Source organism: Ciconia boyciana, chromosome 1 (genome assembly GCF_034638445.1).
Source record: "Ciconia boyciana chromosome 1, ASM3463844v1, whole genome shotgun sequence".
NCBI classification, from domain to species: Eukaryota; Metazoa; Chordata; class Aves; order Ciconiiformes; family Ciconiidae; genus Ciconia; species Ciconia boyciana.
Window position 1 is genome coordinate 133739496 of NC_132934.1, and position 27463 is coordinate 133766958.

General features: G+C 39.1%; 1 protein-coding gene across 5 annotated transcripts in view; it reads left to right on the forward strand.

Annotated features, from left to right (window-relative positions):
• Positions 1-27463, forward strand: part of SH3KBP1 (SH3 domain containing kinase binding protein 1) — a 233539-nt gene that overhangs the window by 155414 nt on the left and 50662 nt on the right. For all 5 annotated transcript variants that reach the window (XM_072849072.1, XM_072849070.1, XM_072849063.1 and 2 more), the window contains 2 exons: positions 11460-11535; positions 21568-21662. In XM_072849072.1, the coding sequence (XP_072705173.1) occupies positions 11460-11535; positions 21568-21662 (171 nt within the window). The remainder of the gene's footprint in view (positions 1-11459; positions 11536-21567; positions 21663-27463) is intronic.

Below are 27463 nucleotides of genomic sequence, written 5' to 3' on the forward strand. Positions count from 1 at the left end.
TCAGATCAGATTTGTGGCTGGGCTGGTATCATGCCTCCAAACAGAGGTCAATACTGGAAGCCTAGGGAAGAGTGAGAACAGGGTAAACATCCAGAGAAATTCCTGCAGTGAGTCTTCACAGCCTCTAGTCATTTTGAACTTTGTGTTTAATAACCCTAATGGATTTTTTTTTTCTCATCAAATGGGGTAGTCACGTTTTCATTGCATATAACATGTTATCATCTGTAACTCCTGTGAAAGAGTTCCACTCAGCTGCATCATACGCTGTGGGAAGGAGTTACCTCCCTTTGTTTGTTTTGAATGTGGTACCTGCTACTTTAATCTGAGCGCCCTCAATTTTTATTACTGGAAGAGATAATGAGTGACTCCTCCCTAACTACCTTCTCAATGCCCCTCCTGATTTTTATAGACTTGTGTTAAATCACCTGTGTGTATCTCTTTTTCCAGGATGAGGAATCTGTTCCATAGGTTTGATCATTCTTGGTGATTTTCGGTCTTTTCCAGTTCCTTTAGGGATTGAGGTGGGTTATGTGTGAGGGGGAAAGGAGGTGAGAATGGCACACAATGATCTAGGTGTTGGATGGATTTATACAGGATTTTGATAGCACTTTCCATTGCTCTTTATTCCTTTCCAAAGTATTAACAGCTATGTGTTTCAAAGCCCATAATTTCTGTCTAAAGACAACGTTTTTCTTCCAAATGTGTAATTTTACTTCTCTCTGAACTGAATTTCTGTCTTTCCTCTTTTCTGGATCATCTGTGAACATGTGGAAAACAAGAGCCTTGATCTAGATCCCTGAGGGACTCCACTGGTCACCATGATGAAATCCTGCCTTTTGTTTCCTGTCTTTTAATCGGTTACTTACCCAAGTTAATCTTTTTTAAAAAGGATGAACAGTAAACTCTTTCTAATCTGCATCTCAGTTTTAGTTTTTAGTGTGCACTTAGGTCACAACTTCAATCTTCTTCAGGAGCCAGGACCAGCCACTTTTTTATTTGTGTGTTTTAATGAAAATTGCTGTGATTTGGCCATGCAAAGGAGAAAAGATCATACCGGACTTGCATAAAGACAGCATTGTATTGCTGTAACACCAGTATTTATTGATTAGATAGCTGGGTTTATAGATTTATTCATAGGTCAATAGAGAGATAGGCACATATAGCTGGATAGACACATATAGATAGATACATATAGATACATAAAGATAGATCTGTAGATAGATTAGCTGGCTGCTGTCCTGGCAGCTAATATGCATGGACTACACAACTGACGTATTTAAAAATAGCAACTATCATGGGATTCTGTTGACTGAATTTAGATGTCTATGATGTTGCTAGTACTCAAGGTTTCTTCAGAGTCTGTAGATTAAAAGGCATTATTAGGACATGGCCTTTCTTATTCCAAAGGAGAAATCCTGATGAATTACATGCTGAAAGGTTTGTTTACCTGCATGTTTACCTTGTTTACCTCCAGTGACAGAAGGGAAGCCTGCAGTGACTGACCCATATGTACACATCTGGCTCATAGATGATGTTTAAGTGAAATGAACTCCCTGTTGAATAACTACTTCAGAATGACAACATATTGTCGTTTTACATCTCTGTGACAAAACCATTGTACTGAGAAGTATAACCAGATCACATGTGAAATGTGATAGACTCACATGTAGTTACAACACAGCAGAAGCAAGGGTCTGTATGAAACCCTAAATTTTAAGATTTCCTAGCTTTTGAATGGCTAAGTAAGAAATCAGGCTTAATGATCATTAAAATAATAAGTAATTGTGAATAACATATTAAATAGATCAAATTTTATTAATACGAGATAAAAACAATAATATGAGATTACTTTAATTGCAGCACCCACTACTTTCTCCTAAAAAAAATACACACTCGGAAAATCTACCAAAGAACTTACTACTCTGATCTTTGTTTCTTACTCATTCTCCCATTCTCTTTTAAATAACTTTTCCCAGAAAAAAATAGACATTTAATTGTTGTTATCAAATAAAATGTGAAGGAGTAACAAACTCTGAGCCATCAAGGAATGTGGACATACATTGATTAAATCATCCTGGTCTGCCTTTCTCCCTCCCCTTTCTGCTGTATGTAATCCTTTGCAGTGGTGTGCCAAAGGTAGTACAGGCTTGCCATTTTGTCTTTATTTTGCCTTGAACATTCAGAACCACATACATCACTCCTTTTCTGTCCCAGTAAGTGATTGTATAGGTCTTCTCTGTATGTGATTTCCAAATACTTTTTGACCTAATTAAGTAAAGCACCAGTGACTTCTTTCATTAAATATTTCAGAAGTTACAGTTATTTTGAAAAATAAAACAGTTTTTAATCAAAGCAAATGTGACTACTCCTTAAGTATTCAAAGCATTTGTTCTTAGGCTTGATGGTAATTTAAGCAGTTCAACTGATGAGAAGAACCAATTTTGCTTCTTTTTTCAGCTGTAAAAAAGTAGTACGTCCAAAGAATCTGTGATCAGAAAACAAAGCCCCAGCAAAATCATGTTTTGTTCTAAAATTTCCCTTGTTTGGGGACCTCTGTGCTTTTTGCTTTGCTTTGTTTACTTTCCTACTTGCTTGTCTGCTTGGATTCCAGTGCCATGACAGTGTATGACAGATACAGCAGCTGTAAGATGCTCTGACATTCAGTACTCTGTTTCTAGGGCACCAAGTGAACTGAGTGTGGTGTAATGTAATCACAACCTGTTTACCACTCTCTGGAATAAGAACTAGAGTATTGTAGTAGGATTTAGACTGACATGCTATTTTTGTCCACTTTTTTTTTTTTTATTTTGCATTCAAGAAGTAACTTTTGTATTTGGTAAAAATGTATCCGTTGCTGTGTGAACACTAGAAAACATTTTTCCCCCAGATACCTTTAGTTTTGCTGCATATGCACCCTAATTCCAAAAGCCTTTAACGTTCAAGCAGGATATACTTGTTGACTACCTGAACGTTGCTTTCCTCTAGAGCAGTGTTGGCGTAGTAGCCAGTTCCCAGTGGACTGATGTTCATGAACAGTTACAAGGCCTCCACCTCTTCACTGTTGACTTCAGACAACTTGTCTGCTTTGTCCAAACTTCTTAATTGTGGTAAGAGTCATGCTGATGCCTTGTTGTGGTTTAGCCCTAGTCAGCAATTAAGTACCACACAGCCATTCGCTCACCCTCCACCCTGGCGGGATGGGGAAGAGAATCTGAAGAGCAAAAGTAAGAAAACTCATGGGTTGAGATAAGAACAGTTTAATAATTGGAACACACACAAAAAAATAATAATAAATTGTAATGAGAAGGAAAACAACAAGAGAGTGAGAGAGGAACAAAACCCAGGAAAAAAACAAGTGATACAACCACTCACCACCCGCCGACTGACGCCCAGCCAGTCCCCGAGCAGCGATTGCTGCCCCCCAGCCAATTCCCCCCAGTTTCTATACTGAGTGTGACGCCATATGGTATGGAATAGCCCTTTGGCCAGTTTGGATCAACTGTCCTGGCTGTGCCCCCTCCCAGCTTCTTGTGCACCTGGCAGAGCATGGGAAGCTGAAAAGTCCTTGACTAGTGTAAGCACTGCTTAGGAACAACTAAAACATCAGTTGTTATCAATATTATTCTCATACTAAAATCCAAAACACAGCACTATACCAGCTACTAGGAAGAAAATTAACTCTATCCCAGCCGAAACCAGGACATGGCTGAAATTATATTTATTTTCAAGGAGATCCAATGGGATGAAGGCATTGCTCTTTTGCTTTGTAAGACCAGGATTTTATTTGGAGGGATGTATTTTATTTAGAGATTTGTTGTTTTTGTCTAGACAGAGAGAATTAAGGGGCCAGCGGTTCATATGCCTTTCACAGCACCTAAATACAAGGTTTTGCAACTTTGCCATAGAATGGTAGAACCTTTCACAGGTAAAATCTTTTTCAAAGGAAAAAAAGGATTTATTTCTTTACAAAGATATGCTGTAATTCAGAAGGCCTGTGTTCATCCAAGTCCAATGGTCATTTAGTATAGACATCAGTTGGAAAAACTGTACTTAAGTCTGCAGGACTTAAGTGACTAAATGTGACTATGCGTCATTTTCAGATTGCCCAGTAGAAGGTAATATAGCTTGACTATGTGCAAAGAAACTATAATAGGAAATTTTAAACTACTTTAATTGCTTGTCTGCATTCTGTTAAATAATTGCCAAACATCCCACTAAAAAAGTTCTGTTGGTGTGTGCCACATCTGATCCTGTGGTCAGAGCACCCATTCTTTATGGAAGTGTCATCTGGTATGTAGAGCTGAGTACCTGAGTGTTGTTCATATTTACTCTTTTGAATGATGTAAAGGCCAGTACTAAGGCAACCTTTCCTTGGGTTACCCTGAGCATGTCAAAATGTGATATGCTGGCCCCAGGAATTATTAAAGCACACTGTGAGATGCTCACCGTGCTTTCCTGATGAGTTTAGGCTGGTATAAATGAGTGCTGCAACTGAGAGTTGCACCTTATTCCTATGACCATAAATTTTCCTGCCATGGTTCTACCCAAATGTTTGTGCAGCTCTTTAGTGAAGCAGATAACATTAAAACTCTCTTTTGTTCTTCCTTCCCCTCTGCAATACTTTTTAACATGGGTCAGTTCCCTCCGCTCCCCTTGCAGACATGCGAATTTCATGGCAGAGGGGAGGAGTGGTGGCAGGAATCCGCGGCCAAGGGTGGCTCCCTGGGGACGTGGCCACCTTTGGTGGGGGGGGCTTGGGCAGCAGCCGGGCTGCTCCCTCTCTCTTGCTCACAGCAAGTGAATTATGAGACACCTGTGAGACACCAATTATGAGACATCCTGTCTCTGCTCATATTCGGAGTAAACTAGGAGCAGGAGAATAGAAAGGATTTTGCTTGCCTGTGCTTGCGACAGTCTGGTTGTAATTGAGGACTTGATGAACACTTGTTTCCTGTCCCATTCATTCACCTAACCTAGTTTTAAGGAAATTACCCTGCGTTGTGGCTGGAATGTCCTCATAGGTGATGTCAGTAGAAATGCGTGCAGCTTGGGCAACTGGGGTTCTCTATATTAGTTGGGCGTGCATTGGGCAGATGTACCTATCTGGATGGTATTAAAAATATATTAATAATTATAGTTCAGGAGCATATGGATGGTATTTCTACCAAAGACAGCTGGGGAGAAAGTAGGTACAGAGGAAGAAGCTATTTTAGATGACTGAGGCAATCAAGTGTGCAGGTAGGTGCTTAATCACACTTTCCCTAAAGAATTTTTGTTTTCTCTATAAAGGTTTCTTAAAATTCCCATTACCCTCTTTGAAGTGCCATGTGGTGACCCTTCAGGAAACCTGTTAACTCTGTCCTTTTGGGAAACCCCAGGACAGCAATACTTGATCATGCTGTCACAGAAAGTACTTTATATGGAGTTGAATGTTGGTATCATGGGAAAAACTGAAATCCTGGACATTTCTCTTATTTTGTCTCTGACAGAGTAAGGGCATTTTGACATCTGAAAGCCTTTGAGGTTTTTATATTTGGGCTCTTTCAATTTTTTTTTTAATTTAAGGTAGTCCAAGTAGGGTGGATAAAGGACTTGATCATGTTCCTTAAGCACTTGAAGCATATTAGAAAAAAAAAATCAATTTGGCTCCCCCCTCACAACACCAGCACTATACATAGTCCGTGAGAAGCTTGTTTATGCTTCTGTTCATCCAGAGCTGGAAGAATCTAGTGACCATTTCTGCTTCTTTGTGAAAAAATGCTCTCAGTTACAAAATGGACTGTCAAAAATACATTAAAGAATACAGCTTTTATATTGTCACTAAAAGTGGCCTTGGATTTGCACATAAACCTATAGATAAAGAAACTCTCATGCTCATAAACAACATTCAAAAATAGTGGTTGAATGTTAAAAGGAAGTATTGTGGTCAAAGAAACACGGCATGTTTTTTCCCCTGACCTAATCACTGAGGTTTTCTGAAATTCTAAAAGTTCTCAAGATAGGTAACTGTCTTTTCCTTCCCTGTATAAAACATCAGTGCATATTGTTATATTTTCACTATTCAAACTGGCAAATGATGTTAAGCTTAAAAACATTAGTGTTTCCAGGTCATACAGCCCATTTTTATGAGTTCTTTAATGTCTGATGTATTCCTTAAGAATATCATAATGGAGTTACATTTCAAGTAGCAGTTCCAAAATATTTTATCTAGGGTAGAGACCTCAATACACTTTCCAGAATAAATACTGATGCTGACTAAATCTTTTTTTCCTTGTTCCTGAGTAAATAAGCTGTTGCTTGGAGAAGCCTATATTTATTAAAGTACAGTCAAGTATGTTCCTTTAGTGCAAAGAAGTATAACAAAATCTTCTGTTGGACCTAGCTGGTGCACAAGTGACGATTCAATTTGAATTTTCAGATTAAATGTTCTAGAGACACAAGACCTGAATAACAAAACTAAATAGACAAGTCAGTTTTCACAACATAAAACCCTGAAATACAATTTTAAAATATCCTGAAGGAGGGACTTGATCACAGGTCTACTTTTCTTCCTGTGTTCAGGGTTGAATAGTTGTAGGGAAGGGCCGTAGTGCCCTCAAGTGAGAAAAACTCACTTGTATACTGCCCATTACATGCTCTGCTTCTCTTGTGTTGTTCTCTGCTGTTACAGGGATTGCAGTTGAGCCCAAATACATAAATGAAAGGAAATGAGACTGTTTAGATTGTACCGTGACCTCATTCACGTGACTTTGGGTGCCACCTCAACCACTTTTGTAATCACTGTTAATTCAGTATCAGAGGAAACTGGTCTGCAGTGAGAGGGATTTGTAGTGTACCAAACTGTCATCAAGGCCCCTTCTGCTAACAGAACCTGTTATTTAATGCTAGACTGTCCTTCCGTTGGCTTCATAAAACCAAGCATTAAGACTGGCAGGTTGCTGCTAAATCTGTCTCATCCCTCTGAATATCTGTACACCAGATCATGGTCATTATTCATGCTTTTATCAGCTGTTTCTGCAGCAAGAGGGCACTTCATCCTCTTTCATCTTTAGGATTCACTTGTCAGGCTATTAGGGGGATTTCTGTCTGACAGCTAAATCTAATTATACTTGCCTTGCAGAAGTAGTGGGATCAAGATTCTGCCTGTTTTGTTGATATGTTCTGTTGTGTGTTGGGAGTAGCCGAGGCTTGGAGTTAGGAAATATGAACTCGGTTTCCACCACGTGTTTCTTGTGTGACAAGACTAAGCAAGTCAGAGTGATATCTGCAGAATAATGTAAGTGGAACACGGCTGACTACCACCATCTAGAAATGAGATTTATGGTAATTGGCATATTCGAGGAGGATAGAGGGAAACTGAAATGGTACTATTCAGGAGTGTCTCTGAACCACCAGGCTAGAGATACAAAGGCAGAGGGGAATTTGCTACCCTTTTTGCTGGTGCTGAAACCATTCTGCAGCCAAGAATTCAAGATACACAGGGCCAGAGAGAAAATGCAGAACTTCACTTGTCTTTGCAGCCTGGCAATTGGGACACTGCTGGGAGGGTATCATTATGGGTGTTCTGGTTCATGCTGCACGTGACTTTTTATTGCAAACATTCTTGACAAAATGATAGAGTTAGGTAAATGGAGGGAGAGAGTTCATGCTGGGAGATGTCAGGGGATGCTGGCAGGGTTGAGGATCCTGCTCTTGGATTTGGAGTGTCTAAATTCCCCAAAAGTCCTTCAAGTTCTAAATCTTGTTTTGTGGCTGTGTCCCAAAGGGGTAAGATCTGCTTGCTTCTTGGGAATATTGAGCCTGATAGGTAGGAATGAATTGGGTAAAAGACTAAGTAATGTGAAAGCTGGAGTTGTGTATCAGTATTTTGCAGCATAGATCAATGTGTCTAGAAGGGCTTGGAGGACCTTTTTTTCTGAATTGACCTTCTTATGTAAAGGAAGAACAGAGGAGGAGAAAGAATTATATTGAAATCTTCAGTTCAACCCAATTAGAGTGTTCTTTGCTCCCATGTTTCCTTTTTCAGAAGTGAAGCAGATATTGATAAATTATGCTGGGCCTTCAACTGGAGAAGAGACCAAAATACCCTATAGTAACTAGTCCCTGAGAAGAAGAGTCTGTGTCATGGAGATGTGTGTTGGATCAGCAAGAATTTAAGTTGGGCTTGCTCGGTTCTCCTAGTGACTAGTAAACTTGGCAGATATTTGACCTGTATGGGAGCATGAGTGATGTAGAACAGTTGGAGAGTCAGAAGGAAAGTTTCTGGCTTATGTGGGAGGAGATATGTCTGTCTCTTATTTCTCTTTTCTTGTCAGAAAAATTGGTAACTGTGATAATATTACTTGATCTGGGACTCCCAGCACACAGATCTTAACTATACTTGAGGTTTTATCTTGTTAAAGCAGAACCATCAGACTTAACACATCATAGAGGATTCAGTGTCTCTTAGAGTGAGGAAAATTTATCTTGTGTGTCTCCTAATGAACAAACGAGTACTATATTAAGTTTCATGGAGATGTTTTCAGAAAGTGGTAACAAATGTTTTCCATGCAAATGCATAGTATAGACCAATTGTAAACATAAATAAATCATAATATATATTTTAAAAATCTCCTTTAGTACCATTTTATAGGATGAGTAAAACATCTTGACAGCGCAGGTCCACCTGAAACCAGATTTGCATGGCTTATCCATTTTTTTCCTTGTTTCCTGTCAGTGGTGCTTGTGTCACCCCTATAAATCCTCGGGTGCAGTCCCCTTACAATTAAAGAATACCAGTTCCACTTGTCTTCTCCTCTCCCTGTCCCAACAAATTCAGGTGTCCCTCCTCACTAGAGTGGGTTCTGCACAACCATTGTTTAAATTATTTGAATTACAACTTTCTATATCCTCCTAGTAGATATAAACATTCCTTCCTCTCCTCATCGCGGAATACTGGGACGACTTTGCTCGTTCCGCAATAAATGATCTTTGGATCTTGTAGGTCACTGATCTTTCAGCACACTCCATGTGCTACATCCAGTTTTGCGCTGCTGTTCATCTATCGGTAGACCTGTCACGAGTCCAGTTTCTTATATCTTTGCTCAGGCTATTTCTATATGTGCAAAAAGAGTCATGTCTTCAGCCACCTTGCTCCTTGGGCTTTTTATCTTCTCTACTGAACAAATTGCAACTCATGCAAAAACTGCTTTACGACCTGTCTCCTAGTTCCCAACAAAAGTACAGCCTTGTTTGGATAGTGTTCTCTTTTCTCTTCCCAAGGAGTCTGTTGGTTCCCCATGCTGATTTATCACCTGCACAGGCATTCTTTCTGAATGAGCAGATGAATTAATGTTTTCAAGTATTGCACTTGCATCTGCTTCCATAAGTTAAGAAATTACATTGCAGCATGCCCTTCCCACTGGGATACACTAGTTTCTTCCTCTTTGCCTATGATTCTTTCGCTGTGATTTTTAGCTTGTTAAATTTAAGCTTGTTGTGGGTTTATCTGGGTTTTGGTTTCATGGCATAAGATCAATGATTCATGTATGATAAAGCAATTACCAAATGCTTTCCTTTAATTAATTGCTCTTAAATAACAATTTCATCTTTAAAAAGAGAAAAACTCCCCTAAATTGAAGGTTTTAGATATTCCTTTAGTAAGCGTTCCTTTCTGAGTTAAATAGGGGTGCAGTTTAGAGTATGTGCTCTCATCCTTTTCCAAACCATTTTATGAAGCAGAACTGTGAATAAAGATTTGATCATGAATGAGCATGTACTGAGATGTGCAGCTATCTTGAACTGCACTGTTTGCCTCTGAACCAAAAGCTGTCTTCCCAGTCTTGCTTTCATCTTGAAGGCATTCTGTGCTTTTATCTGTGTGAATGCCAGGTAGCTTCAGATTCTTCATTATATCTCTTCCAGTACAATTTTCACTGCTTTCCAGCTAGATCTCAGAATCAGCTCTTCATCCTCATCCTTCTTGACTTTAAGCTTCTTCAGCACAGCCAGGTCATGCTCTTTTCTTAGTTTTGCCCTCTCCTGATTTGCAGGAGTCCGTCATCTCCTGTTTTTCTGTTACCTCCTTAATCACTGCTTCAGATAATGCTTCTCATCTCTCATTCCCACCTCAGCAAAGAAGCTGTGAGGTTCTGTAGAGTTTTGTTGTTGATCTCTTCCCCAGCAGTTCACAAACTCTAAGTAGAATTGCAAGCTCATCAGAAGGTCCGTTGTGCCTGCTGCCAACCTGCAAGTTAAGCTGCAACAGGACACTTTTGGGTATCGCAATTCATAGTTTGTCTTACTTGTCAACACAAATTTGGTGACTGTCTTGTGCACAACTCTCAAAACTGCCTCTGTTCCAGAGGTCCTGTTTTTGCCAGCCTAAAATCCCTGTGTGTGTATTTTACTCCTTTTCCTAGATAAATTTTGACACACTTAGTGTACAAAATGACTAATATGGAGCTCTTCATATTCTTTATAGACCTTGAAATTTTTCAACAACTTAAAGTGCTGTACTCCTATTGCTTTTCATATTGACCAGTGTTTTCCTCATGGTCCCCAAGAGGTCCTCAATGCCTTCAAGACTAAATCTTAGCTCTCTTGTCTCTCAGCTTTTACACAGAAGGTCACTGGAGTATGGAGGAGGTTTTGTGGTGTTTATGAATACCTTACCAGAAGAGGAAGTTGAACTACAGCTAGGGCTTTTAAGTACTCATATGTATGTAAACAAGTAATAATTACGCTTATGTCCTCAACTACACATGGCTGGGATTTTAAAGCTAGACAGCTTTCTTGATAGGGAGAAGAGCTGAGTGAGAGAGGGGATAGCATGCATATAGTAACTGGTGAAGATACATAAAGATTAATATCACCCATTTTATTTTATTTTGTTGGGGGCAGATAATGTTTGTTTACTGTTCTTTCAGCTTATCTGTCTGAGGCTGATTATTGCTTATTGTAGTACTCCTCTGTAAATTAGTTATTTCTGCTCAAAATAAAAATGGGAACCATTTAAGGAGATGTTGTCAACTTAAAAATCACACTCAATCGAGAATGACTGAAATGAATACTCCTTGTATGGACAGAAGTCAAGGGGTTTTTTTCCCCCACTCTTCTTTCGATTTTACTTTTGGTACTGAATAGCACCTTTCCTTAAGTAATTTCATCACATATTCAGTCCACCAATGAAACTTCTGTGAGTATTCCCTGCAACTGTGTTAAGGAGTTAATGTTTAAAAATGCTAATAAACATTTTATTAAAGGGAAAATTTGAGGATTACATTTTTATGAATTCTTTATCATTTAAAAAAAAGCTAACAAAACCCCCACAAACAAACCTAAGTATAGTTTAATTTGCCTCTGTTTCTTTACTGTCCTTTTTCTACTCCTATATTTTGTATTTCCATTACAATTTTTTATGTTGTCCAACTTTTAACTGAACCTGCAACTTTTAAAGGAGAATAATTATTTTTTTTCAGAGTGTTGGGAAGAAATTACCTCCAGCCACAGCAACTCAGGAGCCAACAAAAATAGAAGTGGACAACAGAACAAAAAGTAGGTTTCATAGTTTTTTCTTCTTTGCACTTGGTGCTATTAAGCCTCTTAAAAGCAAGCGAACACTTTTCTCTGGTTTTGGCTAAAAGAGTGTCCTGTATATATGAAAAGCAAGGATGCAGATAGATATATTTAGGATAAACTTTGAGTAGGTAGTACATAGACAGAATGCTTTGTTTCATAGAATCCTCTGAATTGTTTTTGCTCTGAGAATCCTACCTCGAGTTTTCTGCTACCAAAAACCAAATTAAATTACGTGATCCGCTTTCAGCCTTGAGGGTACTTTGGAATTAATCAGAGTTGAATAAGATCCAAGTCCAGCTGTAACTTGTAGGTGGGTCATAGAAAAATATCTCTGGTTGTGAGCGCCCTTGCTTTTTTCCTCTTTTTTCTTTCTTTATGTAGCAGAAATAATCTGTGTGGGTGGTATAGTTTGTATGGGAAATGAACAGTGTCTTAAGAACTTCAGTTCTGTTTTCATCATTTCAATGCTTAGTAAACAAAAAGCAATAATTAAATCTTTTAGAAAGGTCTCAGTGCTGTTCTAGAGAGGCGTATGTAACTAGTTTACCAAGTAACTTATGTATATATTCCCCATCTTTTGATTTTATTTATAGAAAGTTGCAACTAAATGTTATGGATTCTGGTAGAAAAGAATAAGAAGGAAGAGAACATAGCCATACCTTAGAAAATAAATTAAGTATAATATAAAGTGTTGAGTTTTTAAGTCTTGCACAGTCCTTCTCCTTCCCTGATGTGTTTATCCTTTTAGATAGTTAGCAGATAACATTTGCCTCAGAACTGAAACACATACAGACATAGGAAAGCAAGCATCTGGAGCAGCAGAACAGTGGCTGTGTGAGAAAAGTGTATGGTTACGACCTGGTTTACCACATGTTTTCAGCTCAGAGTTGCAAAAGCAGCTTAAAACAGCTTTTAGCGAGTTATTGCCCATTAGCTGCACCACACTAATTGACTTGCTGCATCCTCCTATCTTGTTCCCCTTGTGACACCAGGCTGTTAATGGGAAGTACTGCAAGAACTCAATTGCCCTGAGGAAGAGACAATTTGAAATACTGAAAAATGTGTGAACTGGTAATGTAGAGCAGGGCTCCTGAACCAATGTGTTTTGGAATTACCTTTCCCAACCTGCAGCTTGACCAGGTTAAGCTGAGTGCAGGCACCATCAGAAGGGGTGGTCCTGTGGCCTTTCCCACATGCAGCATGAAGCCTTGTGTGGTAAGCCAGGCTGGGAGACAGCTGCCTGTTTCCACATCAGCTCATACTTCTGACAGCTGAAACTGCTCACTAAATCGAAACAGCGGGTACTGGGGTTTCATACTTTTACCACTTATAAAGGAATGTGGAAACCTTCTGAACATTGGTTAGAGAACTGTACCTTCTACAGTGACACACTGAGCTCTGGTTGACACAGAGACACTTCTCCATCAGCACTTTTGGGCTCTGGTTGGTTCTTCTTTCACCTTTTTGTTATTTCCCTCGGACATGCCTTTTTGGTCAGAAAATCCCCCTTCTTCTGTTGCCGTCTATTATTACCATGGTTGTGTGCAAACATCATTCAACATCCCTTTTGCCAGAACTGGTGAGAAGGGTGGGCTACTTATTTGTACAGTATCTTTGCAATGTTCTATGATTTTTACCTAAACTTTATTGTTTAGGATATTTTATCTTTCCTGGAATCTCTGGGGCCTCAGTAGAATTTTTGGCATCTCTGTTCTTGCTTGGGAAAGAGAAGCACATGTATAGGAAGGTCTGATATAATGCAATTACATATAATTGTCTTAGCTTCAAATGTCATTATAGGAGATGCTTTTCAATCAGTTGTTGTCCTTCATTTAAATTGAAAAACCTTTCAGTGAAAATGAAACATACTTCAGTTCTGGTTTGGATTTTGATATAGGCAGATGAATAATTTTTTCATAATACAGTTAATGTCTGATGTGAGGAGTATGATCAGAGTCTGGCACAGGACTATGATCTATCTAGTATTTGCCACTTCTCCAAAATTTAATTTTTGTTTTCTCCTAAAAACCTACCACAAACAAGCTTGAAAAAGCATTGAATCCAGGGAAGTTTGCAGTCTCAGAAAACTGGTGAATGTCCTAATTGCAATGTTCAGCATAAAAGTATCATTCCACCTTGGACCTCAGCTACTTTCACTTTTGCCTGGGATGGTAGTGTCCCAGTCTTCCATGGAGTCTTTAATTGCTGAACAAAACAGATACTGTGCCATTCTCCAAAGAACTAGCAAGAAACGGAAGATCCATAGATTCAGCTCAGTATGGAGAGCGGGCTTTTGGATATGTGATTTAGATTCTCTTGGGATTACTGCTGGAGATGTATGCTGCAAGCAGGAGAGAGATTATGTTGGTAGAGGAATAATACAATTTTTCATCTTCCACCTGTTTCTTTCCATGACTGATGCTGTTACTTTTTAGTCTCAACTGGATAAAAAATGCAGTTGCACTGTGAAAGAGCCTGCTGAGAGAGGAAATGGGGAGCATAGCAGCTTCCCTCTGTGCCCACAGGGGCTTCAGCATGGAGTGATGGTTGCTGACTCTTCCCACATCTTGATTTGAGTCTGCTTTTTTCCTATAGCTTTTCTGATGCAATAGGGCAGTGATTTGCAGCAATGCACTTGATGTGCTTACCATTTGCTCTTACTACATGCAAGATGGCCTAAGTTCTGCAATGGGATGAGTTGGTCAGAGCAAGAGACAGAGCAGTATGTTATGTAGGTGTGTCTCCCAACAATATGCTATGTAAATTTCCCTAAAAAGTGGGCTTAAGATTTTGGGGGATAAACAGATGACTCTTCAGGGCCAAAGAGGACTTTTTGCTCAAAGAGAGAGCACAGTAAAAGCAGAAATCCGTACATAGTTTGAGTGGTCCCTTGGAAAACATCACTAACCTTCTAACCTTTCAGGAATGAAAGAACGCATCTTTGAAGGGAAGAGGAGAGAGCTGTGTGGTTTAGGTCTGTGGGTGCATAGACTTATAGGGGAATTATTCTGCTGTTGAATTTCCATCTCTCTTACATAGCTGGGATGGCACATGCATGCATGTGTGTTTATAATTCTATCTCTGGGGTGAGATATATTTTTTTCTGTGAAGTAGCTTGCTTTCAGTTTAAGTGGCTTGTGGTGAAAAGGCTATATTGTAGAAAATACATACACATTTTTAAGTAGCTCTGTTGGATTCTAAAATTCAGCAAAGGAAAAACATCCACAATGACTGAGAAGCTATTGCAGATTACTGCAATTGCAAAAATGGAGTATAAATAGGCAGACAACAAAACAGCAAAGTCAGTAAGTCACAGAATGCATTGACCATGGCACTTAATTTGACTGCTCCACTCACTGACTGTTTACAGTTGTGTTAACCTATTGCATAATAGGAATACCAAAATCCTAGCAAGCAACTAATCTTTTTGCCTGATGGTAGAATGTATAAGGAGCAGCTGAATCTGGATTAATGGGGCCCTAATTAGTTCTGTTTCTATTTTTTGTTTGATGAGGTGGTGTTTTGACAGTTTGCATCTTGTGAAGTTCTGTGAAAATATTTATCAGTGTAATCCATTTATGAGTCTTGAGTGTAGCAATTAATAGTAAAACCAAATTCTGCTGAATGTAGTGTTTGGCTTTTTTTCATCTGGTTTGTGTTTTTGGTAACAATGATGTAATTTTTCACTAGATTTTGTACATTTTATTCCATTTCAGAAACATTTTATGAGTGATAGTTAAAGAGAGGAAGCTTAAGCTCAAGGAATGCTTCTTTAATGCTGCTTGCTTTCTTACTTAGTATTACTGTTTGTGTCCATATTTATTGGTGTATGATTTAAACTTCATCAAGGGGGAAATATTTAAGCCTCAAAAATCAACTATACAGGTTTGTTGTTTGTTTTACTAAACAAACAAACAAAAAAAGTAGTCAATTTCTGAAAAGTTAGAAGGGTGAATCCAGCCTAGTGGTTAGGTTACCTGAGATGGAGGAAATCTTGCCGTGGGGTGGAACAGTTCTTGCCTAACAACTAGGAAGCAGCAGCAGAGGTAAGAGGAGGAAATTGTGTCATCCTGGCCTAAGAGGAAAAGCAAATTCCAGAGTCACTGTCCCCTGTGAAATTTAAGCTCCAAGGTATGTTTGTCTGCAGACTGCTGTCTTGAACATCACAGCTCGTCCTAAGAGTCTGGCAGGAGAACAAATAGAGGCATGCTTTTAAAGTGAACACGGTCCACTGACACAGTAAGTGGAGTTTGCTCAGTTCTGGTTTGAACAGTATAATATTTAACCAATCTCTCAAAATACAGACAAATGAATTTACCTGCTACAGTACTGCAGGATCCCAAGTCATATAGAAGGTCTATACAGCAGTGCTTTACACTGCAATTGTAAATACATAGCGAGCCACTGAATTCTGTAGGTAAAATACAGTGCTTGCAACTGCCTAAGTAATGAAGCAGCTGTATTCTGTAGGAATGCTATCTCTTGCTAATGTTCTCCCTCTTTGAGGCAATGATTTTTTCAGGGGCTTGAGACTGTATCAAATAGGCCACATTTTGAACTTGGGACAGACTGTGGGACATGAGGTGCTGAACAGAGATGCATGTTAACTACCCCCATAAAACATCCAGTTCTTTTTAGAGGATAGCCCCTCTGTAGTGTTTAGGATGGTCCTGGGACTTTTTCCTCAATGAAGTGCGGGCAGTGACAGACCGCTTGTGATAAATATCTAGTTCTTTGCTGCTGCTTTTTCTTCCAACTTCTGAGCTACGAGGACAATGCTGGGAAGGGGAATTGTGTGTCACCCTGGGCCCTTGGGGTCTGTCAGAGAAGCTAGCAACGGCTTTGTTCTTCCTTCCAAAGGACAGGACTAGGAGGGACGTGGGCAGAGAAGATGCTTATTGTTGTGTCGTCATTGTACCTAGTCTAGTTGGAAAAGTACAGTTCAAAAATCACAGGATGTAGCCAAGGGTACGTATTTTCAAATGGGATTATACCTAGCCCAAGCCCTCTCAGTTCAGAATATGTCGGGCCAGAAGCTGAACATCCTGCATTAGATCCAGCCTGTCTGAGTTGTAAGATATACTGAGAGGTTTATCTGCTCACTCAGTTCCCTGAGCAATGCCCAGTGCGTATGGCAGGTTGTTCTCCTTCGCTTGGGAGGAGCTGTGAGTTTGCAGGGAGAGACTGTGGTCTGACAGAGTAAATTATTGTTGAATTAATAAATGAGGACTCAAAAGCTCATGAATATCATCTTTTCTCCTCCCTTACTGTTTCCAAGATGTCTGCTGTTGGGGGTTTATTAGCAGGTGGATTTTTAAAATGTATTCAGGTCAGAGGAAAAAAGAGGCGCTTCTGGAAGAACCATTTGTGATGTATAAACCTAGCCTTGGATGTCAAATGTAAAAATGAGATTTGTCATTTACAGTTGAGGGATACTTAATATTGGTATCTTGGTATATTGGTATCTTAGTTTGAAGCTTTAATTTGGCTTAAGTCTATTTACCAGGCCTGTAATAGGATATATTATTTTGACCTTTAGTTTTTTGGTGGGTTTGTTGTTTTTTTTTTCCCCTTGGAAAACCCCCAAATTCAGCAAGTTCTAGTTGGTCTTTACAGTACTGTGTCTGAAATGAGTATTTCCTTTTATCTTTTCTTCCTTCCTGTCTAAACATAGCTGTTGAAATTAAGTGCTTTTACATCCTCTTGTGGTATTGTGCTCTGCTGAGTAAGGACAGTTTTAGTACTGAAGTGACATAACCTATTAGATTCTTCTCTGCTTTTATTAATCTGATTTCAAAGGTTCATATTATTTTGAGTCCTGTTGGCTTTCCTTTTACTTACTTAAACCATGTGGGTTTACCATTCCCTTAGGAGAAGTTTGAAAGCTGACTTTGTCTAGTCACTTACATCGTTCCAAACCCATCCATGTTATTGAGACCTAGCTGTGCTGCAGCGTGATCCACAGGGCCCTTGTTAGGCAGAGGAATGTATTGGTTTAGTGTATGTCAGTGCAAATCGTGCTCAAGGAGTCCAGACTTCTACTGTACATAAACCATTAATTTTTTCCATGGCTGTGTCTTCACCCAGTGTTCTTGTGCCAGCCTTCAGAGCACGGGGCGGCCATGAGCCTCCCCTAGCTCCATCTCGTGCCTCTCACAAGATTGTCTCCTGGCTCTTCATGAATTGCATCAGCTTTTGGCTGAGCTTAAGATCTGTTTTTTGACATTTTTATCTAGTTTAATTCCTTGCTTCTCTGCTATCTGGGTATTAAAAAAGAAAAAGGTAAGAGCTTGGTGGGGAGGGCAGACAGGTCATGGGAGAAGAGAGTTCTTGACATCAAAACTAGAAGGCGAAGATGCGTAGCCATTTCCTATGTGTCAAAGACTCAGTTCTTTGGTTAAAGTCTTGCTGATTTTGACAGCCACTCACTGTGAGATCCACATTGACACATACTGTTAGAGGAAAAGCTTAAAAAAAAAAGAAGAGAGAGAGCACTTACTTTCCTGATTATCAACTGACTTTTTCAGATGCTGAAACCGCAACCTTCTCTCCACTCTTGTCTGTCGGGGTCTTCATCTTGAAGGATGATTCAAATTTACAGTCTTCAAATAGCAAGGAGGAGCTGAGGGAGGATTGCGTCCTCCTGAGAGGACTCAGGAGACACGAGCCCCCTGGAGACACTTGCTGTTCAAAGCATTCTTTAACCTTAAATACATGGGATTCATCCACACCTTGGGCGAGAGCTGCACTGCTGGCATCCTTTCAGAATAGTACTGTTACTGTGGTATAGTGGCTGTTCTTCTCTGTTGATTAGCTGTGCGCTGTGCTTGGCTTCCCATCTAATCTTGAGATTATACAGTGTATAGATTATATAGTGAACAGAGGAACAGCTTATGTAGTTGAGAATGGATACTCAAGAATGATCCTGCTTGGGCCCAGGTGGTGTTTGCCTCCGAGAACCCAGCCTGGCTTCTGTTCTGTATCCCAAAAAAAGAGGTGCTAAGCCTGTTTCCAGTAACCAGAGACTTCCCTGAGTATGCAGCACTCAGCTTCTTTAGTACAGTATTCTATCTACATCAACTCTGTACTAATTCTCTGAATCTTTTATTTAGCAAAGCTGTTTTTCAGGATGCAGATACTCTCAGAATAGGAAAAAAAAAAAGCCCCATGATTATTTAAGAGAGCATACACACTGAAGTGTATAAATGTGCTCAATCTCACGTTTCTCTTACATGCTGCTCTGCATCTACCTGACCTAAGTCAGTATGTGTCAACTTTCCACCAGCTTTTACATAAAATGTTATTATACTGTCTTGAAGACAAGATAGTGAGCAGGTGAAACATCCTAGCTAGGTCCTTGAAGAGAAATCCGAACCCTTCCTCCAGAAGGCAGTAAACTAGCAGTTAGACACCCCTTTCATCGCCTGACATCTGAGTTGTGACGTGGTGGTTCTCACATGCCCAGTCGTTTGGCAAAGTTACCAAACGTTTATTTGACAGTGTTCCCTGCTCTCTGAAATGGCAAAAGAGGCTTATTTTTCCCTTGCTCCTATTTTTTTCAAAGATCATGTTCATTGTCTTCATCTGACTCATTTTTTCGGAGATGTCAGAGGGGGTATGGTGGGTTGACCCCAGCCAGCAGCCAAGCTCCACCCAGCCAGTTGCTCCCCCATACGGGAGAGAATAGGGGGAGCAAAAGCAACCGACTCATGGATAAAGACAGTTTGGTAAGTGAACGAAAGAGGAAAAAAAGAGGCAACGCAAAGGCAATCATTCACCCCCTACCACAAGTAGACCAATGCCCAGCCAGTCTCCAAGCAATGGCTACCTCCCAGAGCAACACCCCCAAGCCCACCCTTTATTTTTGCTGAGCAGGAGGTTATATGGCACGGAATATCCCTTTGCTCAGCTTGGGTCAGCTGTCCTGTTTCTGTCCTCTCCCAGTTTCTTGCCCATCCCTGGCCTACTTACTGGGGGGCAGAGTGGGGAAAAAGAGAAAAGGCAAAGCCTTGGTGCTGTGCAGGTACTGCTCAGCAATAGCCAAAACACGGGTGTGTTATCAATACTGTTGTAATCACAAATCCAAAATACAGCACCGTCCGGGCTGCTGTGAAGAAAATTAACTCCATCCCAGCCAGACCCAGTACAGGGTGGGGCCAGAAAACCAACTGCTAATGATTGTGGGTAAGTTTAAATTTTTGTGTTCGGGAAAATAAGTATGCGAAGCCTAAGAAATTCTTGTTTACTTGACCCAGCGCCACAGAAATTAATGCCATTTCTGAGTGGCAGTATGTGAAATGGAGAAGAGCTTTCCTCTTCCCCATTAGTACTGTTTCATTTCTCAGGCTGATTGTGCTTACAGCCAGCAAGCCTTCACAAGCAACCCTTGGCTGCTTATTTAAGGTTGATGTTCCTGTCACTAAAATTTAGCAGTTGGGATGCAGCTTCTGAGTCAGAGTCCTAAGTTTCAGTATAGCATGTGAGTTTGGTGTCTGGGCTCCAGTGTGTCCCGGTGGAGATCCGTCAGTGCTGTGGAGGGAGTTCAGAGTGTGATTTAGCTAATCAAATGTAGGTGTCCGCTCTTGGGGCTAAGAGCGGCTCTCAAGGCTTCGCTCACTTTAGTGACTTGATCTCCATTGACTGTAGTGCAAGCACAGGCACTGACATGGTTGGTTTCTAACATCAGGTGCCCAAATCTAAATCCAGCTACCAGGCCCAGCCCTGGGGGCTGAAATCAGTAACCTGCATCTGGAGCTGTTTGAGATACCCCAAGGTATTTTGACTTGCCTCCAGCTGCCAGGCCATAGGGACCTGGCTCTTCCACAGGTTGTGCATTGTATCTGCCAATGATGTGGGTGTCTTACATGAGTGTCTGAAATGGCACGTAGTGTCTGGGCAGCTGAACTGACCCCCCAGTGAAGCCTCAAATACCCACAAGTGTGATAATGCAAGTTGTCTTTATAGTAAGTATAAAGAAATAGGTCCTGTTGTTTCAAATTAATTTAGATTTCTGTGGCCTGCAAGTACCTGTTTCTCTGCATGGAATATGACAGTTGACTAGAGGAAGAGGTTATCAAAATTGAGACATTTAAATGAGATGAACAATTCTACAAAGCCACATGCCCTTCTACAAAGGGTCCAGTAATTTCTGTGCATGTTTCTTTGGTCTTTTTAAACCTGCTGTCTTAGAGTATCACATATTTTTATACATTATTTAACAGCTGGAATACATATTCCCTTTTTACTTGTAAGGCACATTGACATACTTGTCTGTTGCACAGCAAAATGTTGTAAGTAACTTCTTTTCATGACAACTGCTTTTTATGATTTCTGAGTAGGAGTGCTGGCTCCTGTATTTTCCAGATGAAAGTTAAGATTGTGTCCTTATTTATAGACAGTAAAGGGAAAGGGAAGAGGAAACTTTAGATTAATATTCAAAACTCTTCTTTTATGCTGAGTGTACAGAAGGTTTAGTTATAGAATCACAGAATTATTTGGGTTGGAAAAGACCTTTAAGATCATCAAATCCAACCGTAAACCTTTACATTTATTAATGTATTATTTATTATTTTATCATCTTCATAGATGCAGAAATATCTACTTGCTTGCACACCAGGGGATAGGTAAGCTATGTCAACCTACTGGGTCCTTTATGCTTCCAATTTATGTGATCTGGTGGAAGGCCACACCAGTGGAACTACTGAAGCAAGTAATACAGGCTTACTCTAAGGGAACTGGTTTGTGGCAGGTTGCCATCTGGAGCAATTTCATTTGAGATAATGGTTCTGGGGGCTACAGAGCCAACTCCCTGGATGACATGTGCAGGAATGCTCATCAGTGTGCAGTTTTAAAAATATTTCATACTGTTTATGAAGGTCCAAAATACAAAGAGAAAGAGGGCAAGAAAATGAGCGAGACACCTGTGGAATGTTTTAGGAAGTTTTTCACCCTTGGTTAAGCAGTTGCTGTAAAGTGATAATTTATCACATTGAATGTTCTTCCTTTCAGCCAAGGAGTATTGCAAAGTGATATTTCCATATGAAGCACAGAATGATGATGAACTCACAATCCGAGAAGGTGATGTCGTCACACTTATCAGTAAGGTAAAAGCAATATTTTCCTCCTATAAGCAGGGATCTAGTTTTTAAAATAGACATAATTCAATTGCTGTAAAATCCCTATTTGTGCCTTTAACAGTGTCCTTCCTAAACCAATGCTAGTTTGACAATGAAACATTACATAGACTTCAGAAAGCCCTACATCTCCCTTCCTCTTGTGCTTTTGAGCCTTACCTTGACAACGTTAAGAACAGCAGACGTGTTCTCTTGAGTTTACAAGTTTATACAATTAATTTTAAGTTGAATCAGCTGACAGATCTACATAAATTGTAAATTGATCCCCAAAACAACATAAAAGCCTAGAGAATAAGCTGGAAGACTCAAGAAAGCAGCAGCTTTGAACATCTCTGTTAGGTGTGTGAGTTATCTTCCTTGTAGGAATTGTGAAGTAGATTTTTTGGGTTAGATGGAGATAATGTGCCTAAATTAGCTCAGTGAACTAAACACTTATTTGAAATGTAGCCACACTTAACACTATGGTAAAGCAGAAAAATATGATAAAACAGATATTAAATTAAATAATTTTAGATCTGTTCTTTTCTTTGAAATTACTTGAAATGATTCAAGATTAGAAATGAAAAACCAGTGCCAGGATTTATACTAAATCTCCAAAAACTATACAGTAAGATGGTGAGTAAAGAGTTGGTTTTCTTTTAGAAGAGCTGTGCACCATGTTACAAAGAACGGATTATAGTTTAGGTGCACTTAATTTCCTGCTCTTGTTTAAAGACTTTACAGTTTGTTTAAATGTTTTTGACTGCTGGACATAAGTATTTGGGGAAAAAAAAGCTACAAACTAGAAAAGGCTGTGGATTTTGCATGATGAAGATGAATTGTAATGATGTGCACAATAGTGCTGTTGTTGGTGGTGCTTATATGGATGTAAAAGAATTAATTCTATAATTGATTCACTCATTCACTCAATAAGTTTCATAAGAAATTGTTACTTGACTGAGCAATTTGGCACCTGGGCAGAAAACCCCAAAAACCTTGGGAAGTACATCTGGGGCAGTGTTTGCTATATACTAAGCGATTTGCAATCCTAGAGGACATCATCTTTGTCCTGAAGAATATCCATGTAACTAAGGAAAAATAATCAGACATTCGGTAGGAAGAGAAACTGCAAATTTAAAAAATAAATTGTGTACATTAAATATCCTTTAATGACTTGCCCTCAATTACTTTTTTGTTTAGCTTGTCTTGAAAACTGTTTGGCTTTTCCTGATTTAGAATGTTCTTGTGTGAGTATTTAACAGTGTCTCTGATCATGGAAATGGCTTTTAAGACGTTGTTCCCGTCCACTTTACGCTTTATTGACCAGGTTGATTTAACTCTCTGAGATGGCTGGTCTCCAGGTGGAGCTGTGTTCTTCAGTAGACATAGATAAATAGACAATTACTTTACTGAGGTTTCAATATGAGATTTCATTTGCTTGCTTTTTCCCATTTTCTTCTTCCTCCTGCCTCTGCCCTTACAAAGGAAGGATGCTTGTCTTTTATAATAACTGAGCTGATGATTTAACTGAATTGATCAGTTTTCCCAACCATGCAGTGAGAAGTTTGTCAGGATATTCTCTAGTATATCCCCTTGTCCTTCTGATCTCCAGCCTGATGGTATGAAGCCACTGCAGACATTTTATTCAATTTTCTTCTTTTTTCTATGGTTATGTCACATGTCTATGAACAGTTACATAAAACCATGCCTCGAGAGAGTGGGGGGTCTCAATGCAAAAAGGCCTAGCATTTCTCCGTGGACGCTTTTTTATGCTGTGTCTGAACTACTCTGAGATACTGAAGAAACACTGCTTAACAACCAGTCACTTTGCAGATCCTTTTGTGGTTTGCAGATCTCATTGCAGTCAGACTTGTGGGATTTTTTCATCTGTTTTTAACACATAGTTTAAAAAATAAAATTCAAATGATGTGGAGTTAGGGTCCTTGCTGTAGAGTTCTAAAACAGTGCAGTCTCCTCCATGCTGTACCATGCAATACAGTAACTTTATTTTAGTCCGAATCTTCTCAAGCACGTGTCTGTTGTAATTTCTCATTTAGTCAGCAATAACAAAGTCAGCCTCACCTTTCTGCCCACTAATGGCTTCTGCTAGAGAGTTGCCTTTTACCTGGAATTCAAATCACCATGCTTAGAGAGTCCTTTCCATAACCAGTTAGTGATCCATACTAAGAGGAATTAAATAGAATGTATGGAGTGTTTCAGAAACTATTACCATGAGTTTACTTTGCTATCAGATTAAAGAGTTTCTTTTAATTTGTTTGCAAGAAATTGTTTTGCAGGGTTTGCTTTCTGTGCTGGAGAGCATTAGACAAAATTTATTCTTCCCAATTGCCTAGACCCAAGGAGAGAAGATTGTCACTTTTAAAGAAACAGATGGGTGTTGTAGTACTTCCTACAACCACAGATGCATTATCATAAAATAATGTATTTTGTTGAAATCACTAAAAGCAGAAAGTTATATGAATTCTCAGTATGAAAACTCCCTCACTAGGCAATCTATTTTCACACAGTCAGATCTATAGGAACGTTGAAGACTCACAATTTTAACTCGTACCGAATTTGCGTTTAATTGAAAACAACGGTATTGGTGAGAATGTGTGGAAGTGGCTGAAGTAATGAGGAGTGAGTGACACGAGAATGGGAGAGGAATCTCATGAAAATAATGCAAAGTGCATTACAAGAATCTTAAAAGCATGAAGATGAGATAGCACTTGGTAGGTGCTAAGAGGAAGGGGGATGACTTAAATGAGCTAAATGGTAAGTTACTAGGAGAGCCTGTGTATTTGTGCACGCACATCTGAGAATATGTGTGTGAGGAAATTGTTAGTCTAGTATTCATCTTAAAATGCTAAACCTTTATTTTGTGGAAAGAATTACAAAGGAGTGGTATCAATAAATGCAGAATTCAAAATCACCATTTTAACAGTGCCCCTGCAGATAAAAGGGATAAGATTATATCAGATTTCTCTCTTCTTTTCAGCTAAATTAGTTATAAAAGTCCCTTTGTCAAGATCATCAAATATCTACCTAAAGAACAAACCAATATTTTTTTTTGTCATGGATTTTGCTGAATTTGTTTCAAGTTCTCACTCTGTTTTGATGGATGTTGAGGTCTTGAATCAAAAGCTGATCAGACCTTTCCTATAGGCCTCTATGGTAAGGGAATTTGAATATCTGAGTTTTTTTATAAAATAGCCGAAGAATACTTTGAACAGATTTGCTGAATCACAAGTGACTTCCCTAGTCACTTGCAGAATGTGCTGATAAGTTTTGTTTAAACACTGAAGTAAGTCAGTAGAGGTTGATCATTACTGGTCAGAGCAGTATGTATTTTGGGAGGTGTAAGGGGAAGGATGGCATTATGCAAGACTGATAGCCAAAAATAATTGCTGATTAAACAGCATATTGAGTCATTTTTTTATGAACTGCATAGGCCTAAATCATGGAGAAGATACAAGATGAGATAGAGTCCAAACACATGGTAGTAACAGTTATTTTCTCATAGGTTAAAATTTACCTAAAAGACTAGAAGAAAAGCAGAAACTAACTTCACATAAATGTATTCCAAAAATTTCTGGAAAAGGTTTTTCTCTCCTCCTTTTCCCCAGTGAAGCAAATACCCTTATAGATACATAGAAAAGATTTCATTTATTAATTACTGGAAATTAAAGTGGACAAATGGTAGTCCTTTAATTCCATCATGCAAAATATTTAAAGATAAAAGACCAGAAAATATTGCTCAAAATTGTAAAGGAAGGTTAAAACTACATCTTCAAGGCAATAAAACAGTAGACCTGGTACCTTCAATTTGCAAAAAGGGGTCTAAGAAAAATACACCTTTGGAAGAAAGAGAACAAAACCCAAAATACAGTAGTTGTACAGTTAAGGTGATTGTTGGGCAATTTCATGGTAAGATACATTCATAAGCTGACGAGATATGAATGGCAAGAGGCCATGAGGTTGACCCTGTAGGTTATTCTTTGTAATGTTAAACATTTGTTCTCCTTAGGTAATTTTTTTAGTGTCTTCAAAATGTTCCTGACAGCATTTGGGTAAGGACAAGAACACTGGTAGTGACTGCACTGTGCGGCTGAAGGAGAGTGGCAAACAGGTGTTTTATCATGCTCAAATATTGATTTTGGAGATTGTATTTGTAATAAATAGAGTCACTTTTAAGCAACAGAAGAGTCATGTGACATTTTGAACTGTCATCTTGAAAATATTTTAGGATTTTTCATTCCAGTGCTTTTAGGCATAGCTACTGTAGGCTACTTTCAAGTGTTAATAAAGACTCTTTATGCAAACACTACAAATTTCTTAGTAGCTCTAATAAATTCTGACAAAATGCATAGGATTCTGGAGATTTCACTGACATACAAAAAATGACCTGTGTGAGGAATCGATAGTAATAGCTAAATAATTTCAAAGCAGATACATCAAGCACACACTGGCAGCTATGCAGTCATTTTAAAGCAGTTTTACTTGCAAGTGTGTGAAAGATTTCATTGCACTGCATCAATCTACCTGACCTCTAGGCAGTAAAGACTACTTTGTTCCCAGGAATGAAAATGGTCTGGATAAATAAAATAAACTACTTCAAAACTACTTTAGTAGGCATGGAGGTGTTGGGTTGACGGTTGGACTAGATGATCCTAGAGGTCTTTTCCAACCTTAATGATTCTATGAAAAATCATTGCAAATTTGAAAAGCTGACAGTAATAGAAGGGTATCCTCAGCTGAACACTTACTATTGGAGTAGGAGTAGTGAACAATATCAGTGGTAATTCCGCTAATTCTGAATTTACAAGATGTTGAAATTAATAGGTGTCAATATATTAGCTGGAATAATAATATTGTGCCTTGCTCTGCATATCCGGCTGTCCCTCAGCCTCCACCTACCTGGATTGTAAAGCCTTTCTTCTCCTGCTGCAGGCTAACAGCTGAATACATGGCATTAGTGGTAGGAACGTGTTGCACGGAAGTGATGGATGAACATAATAGGTGGTCCTTTCTGATTTTGCAAAGGAGCTTTCATGAGGAGGCGAGTTTCACGGAGGGCATCCAGCCTCCTTGTGGATTCATCAAAACTGTCTCAAGGATTAATGAGGTGAAAAAGAAAGCAACTGTGACATACAGCCTCCCAAAATCTTACTGGTGCTTTTCAAATAGTACTGGGAAAGTTGATGCATTGGTATCATGAAAGACACAACAGAGTAATGCCTGTCACTAGTGAAAGACTTACATGACAAACTATCTTGTCTATATATTCAATGACAAGATATTTAATGGCAATCCAATTGGTAGTGCTTAATTCTGTGCTGGGGAAAAAAGAGCCATAAACCTCGTTTCTAAAAATAAGCATAATGGCAGTCAGTTTTTGCAAAGATAGTATTTGCTTTTGGTGTTATTGTTAATAATTTGCTTTACTGTGAGATTTACAAGTTTTGTGGTTCAAAATGTTGTACATTTAGTTAGTCCCTGCCCTGAAGCACATATAATCAAGTAGTAAGACAGACAAGTAAGTACAGGCCAGTAGAAGGGTATAAGGAAGCAATGAAATGAGATTCGGTCTTGATTGTCTCCTTCATAATGTAATGTTTTCACTGTTGCAGTGACTACTCTATGCGTTTGTCCATGTTAGAGTATGGAATCTTTCCTTATGCAGAACGCTTAATATTTTCCAATTCTTAGGGTAGTCGTTAGGCACTTAATTTCACCCTCACTCTATTTATAGACAGTTAACCGAGCATGGCCCTTTCGCCAGAACAATTCTC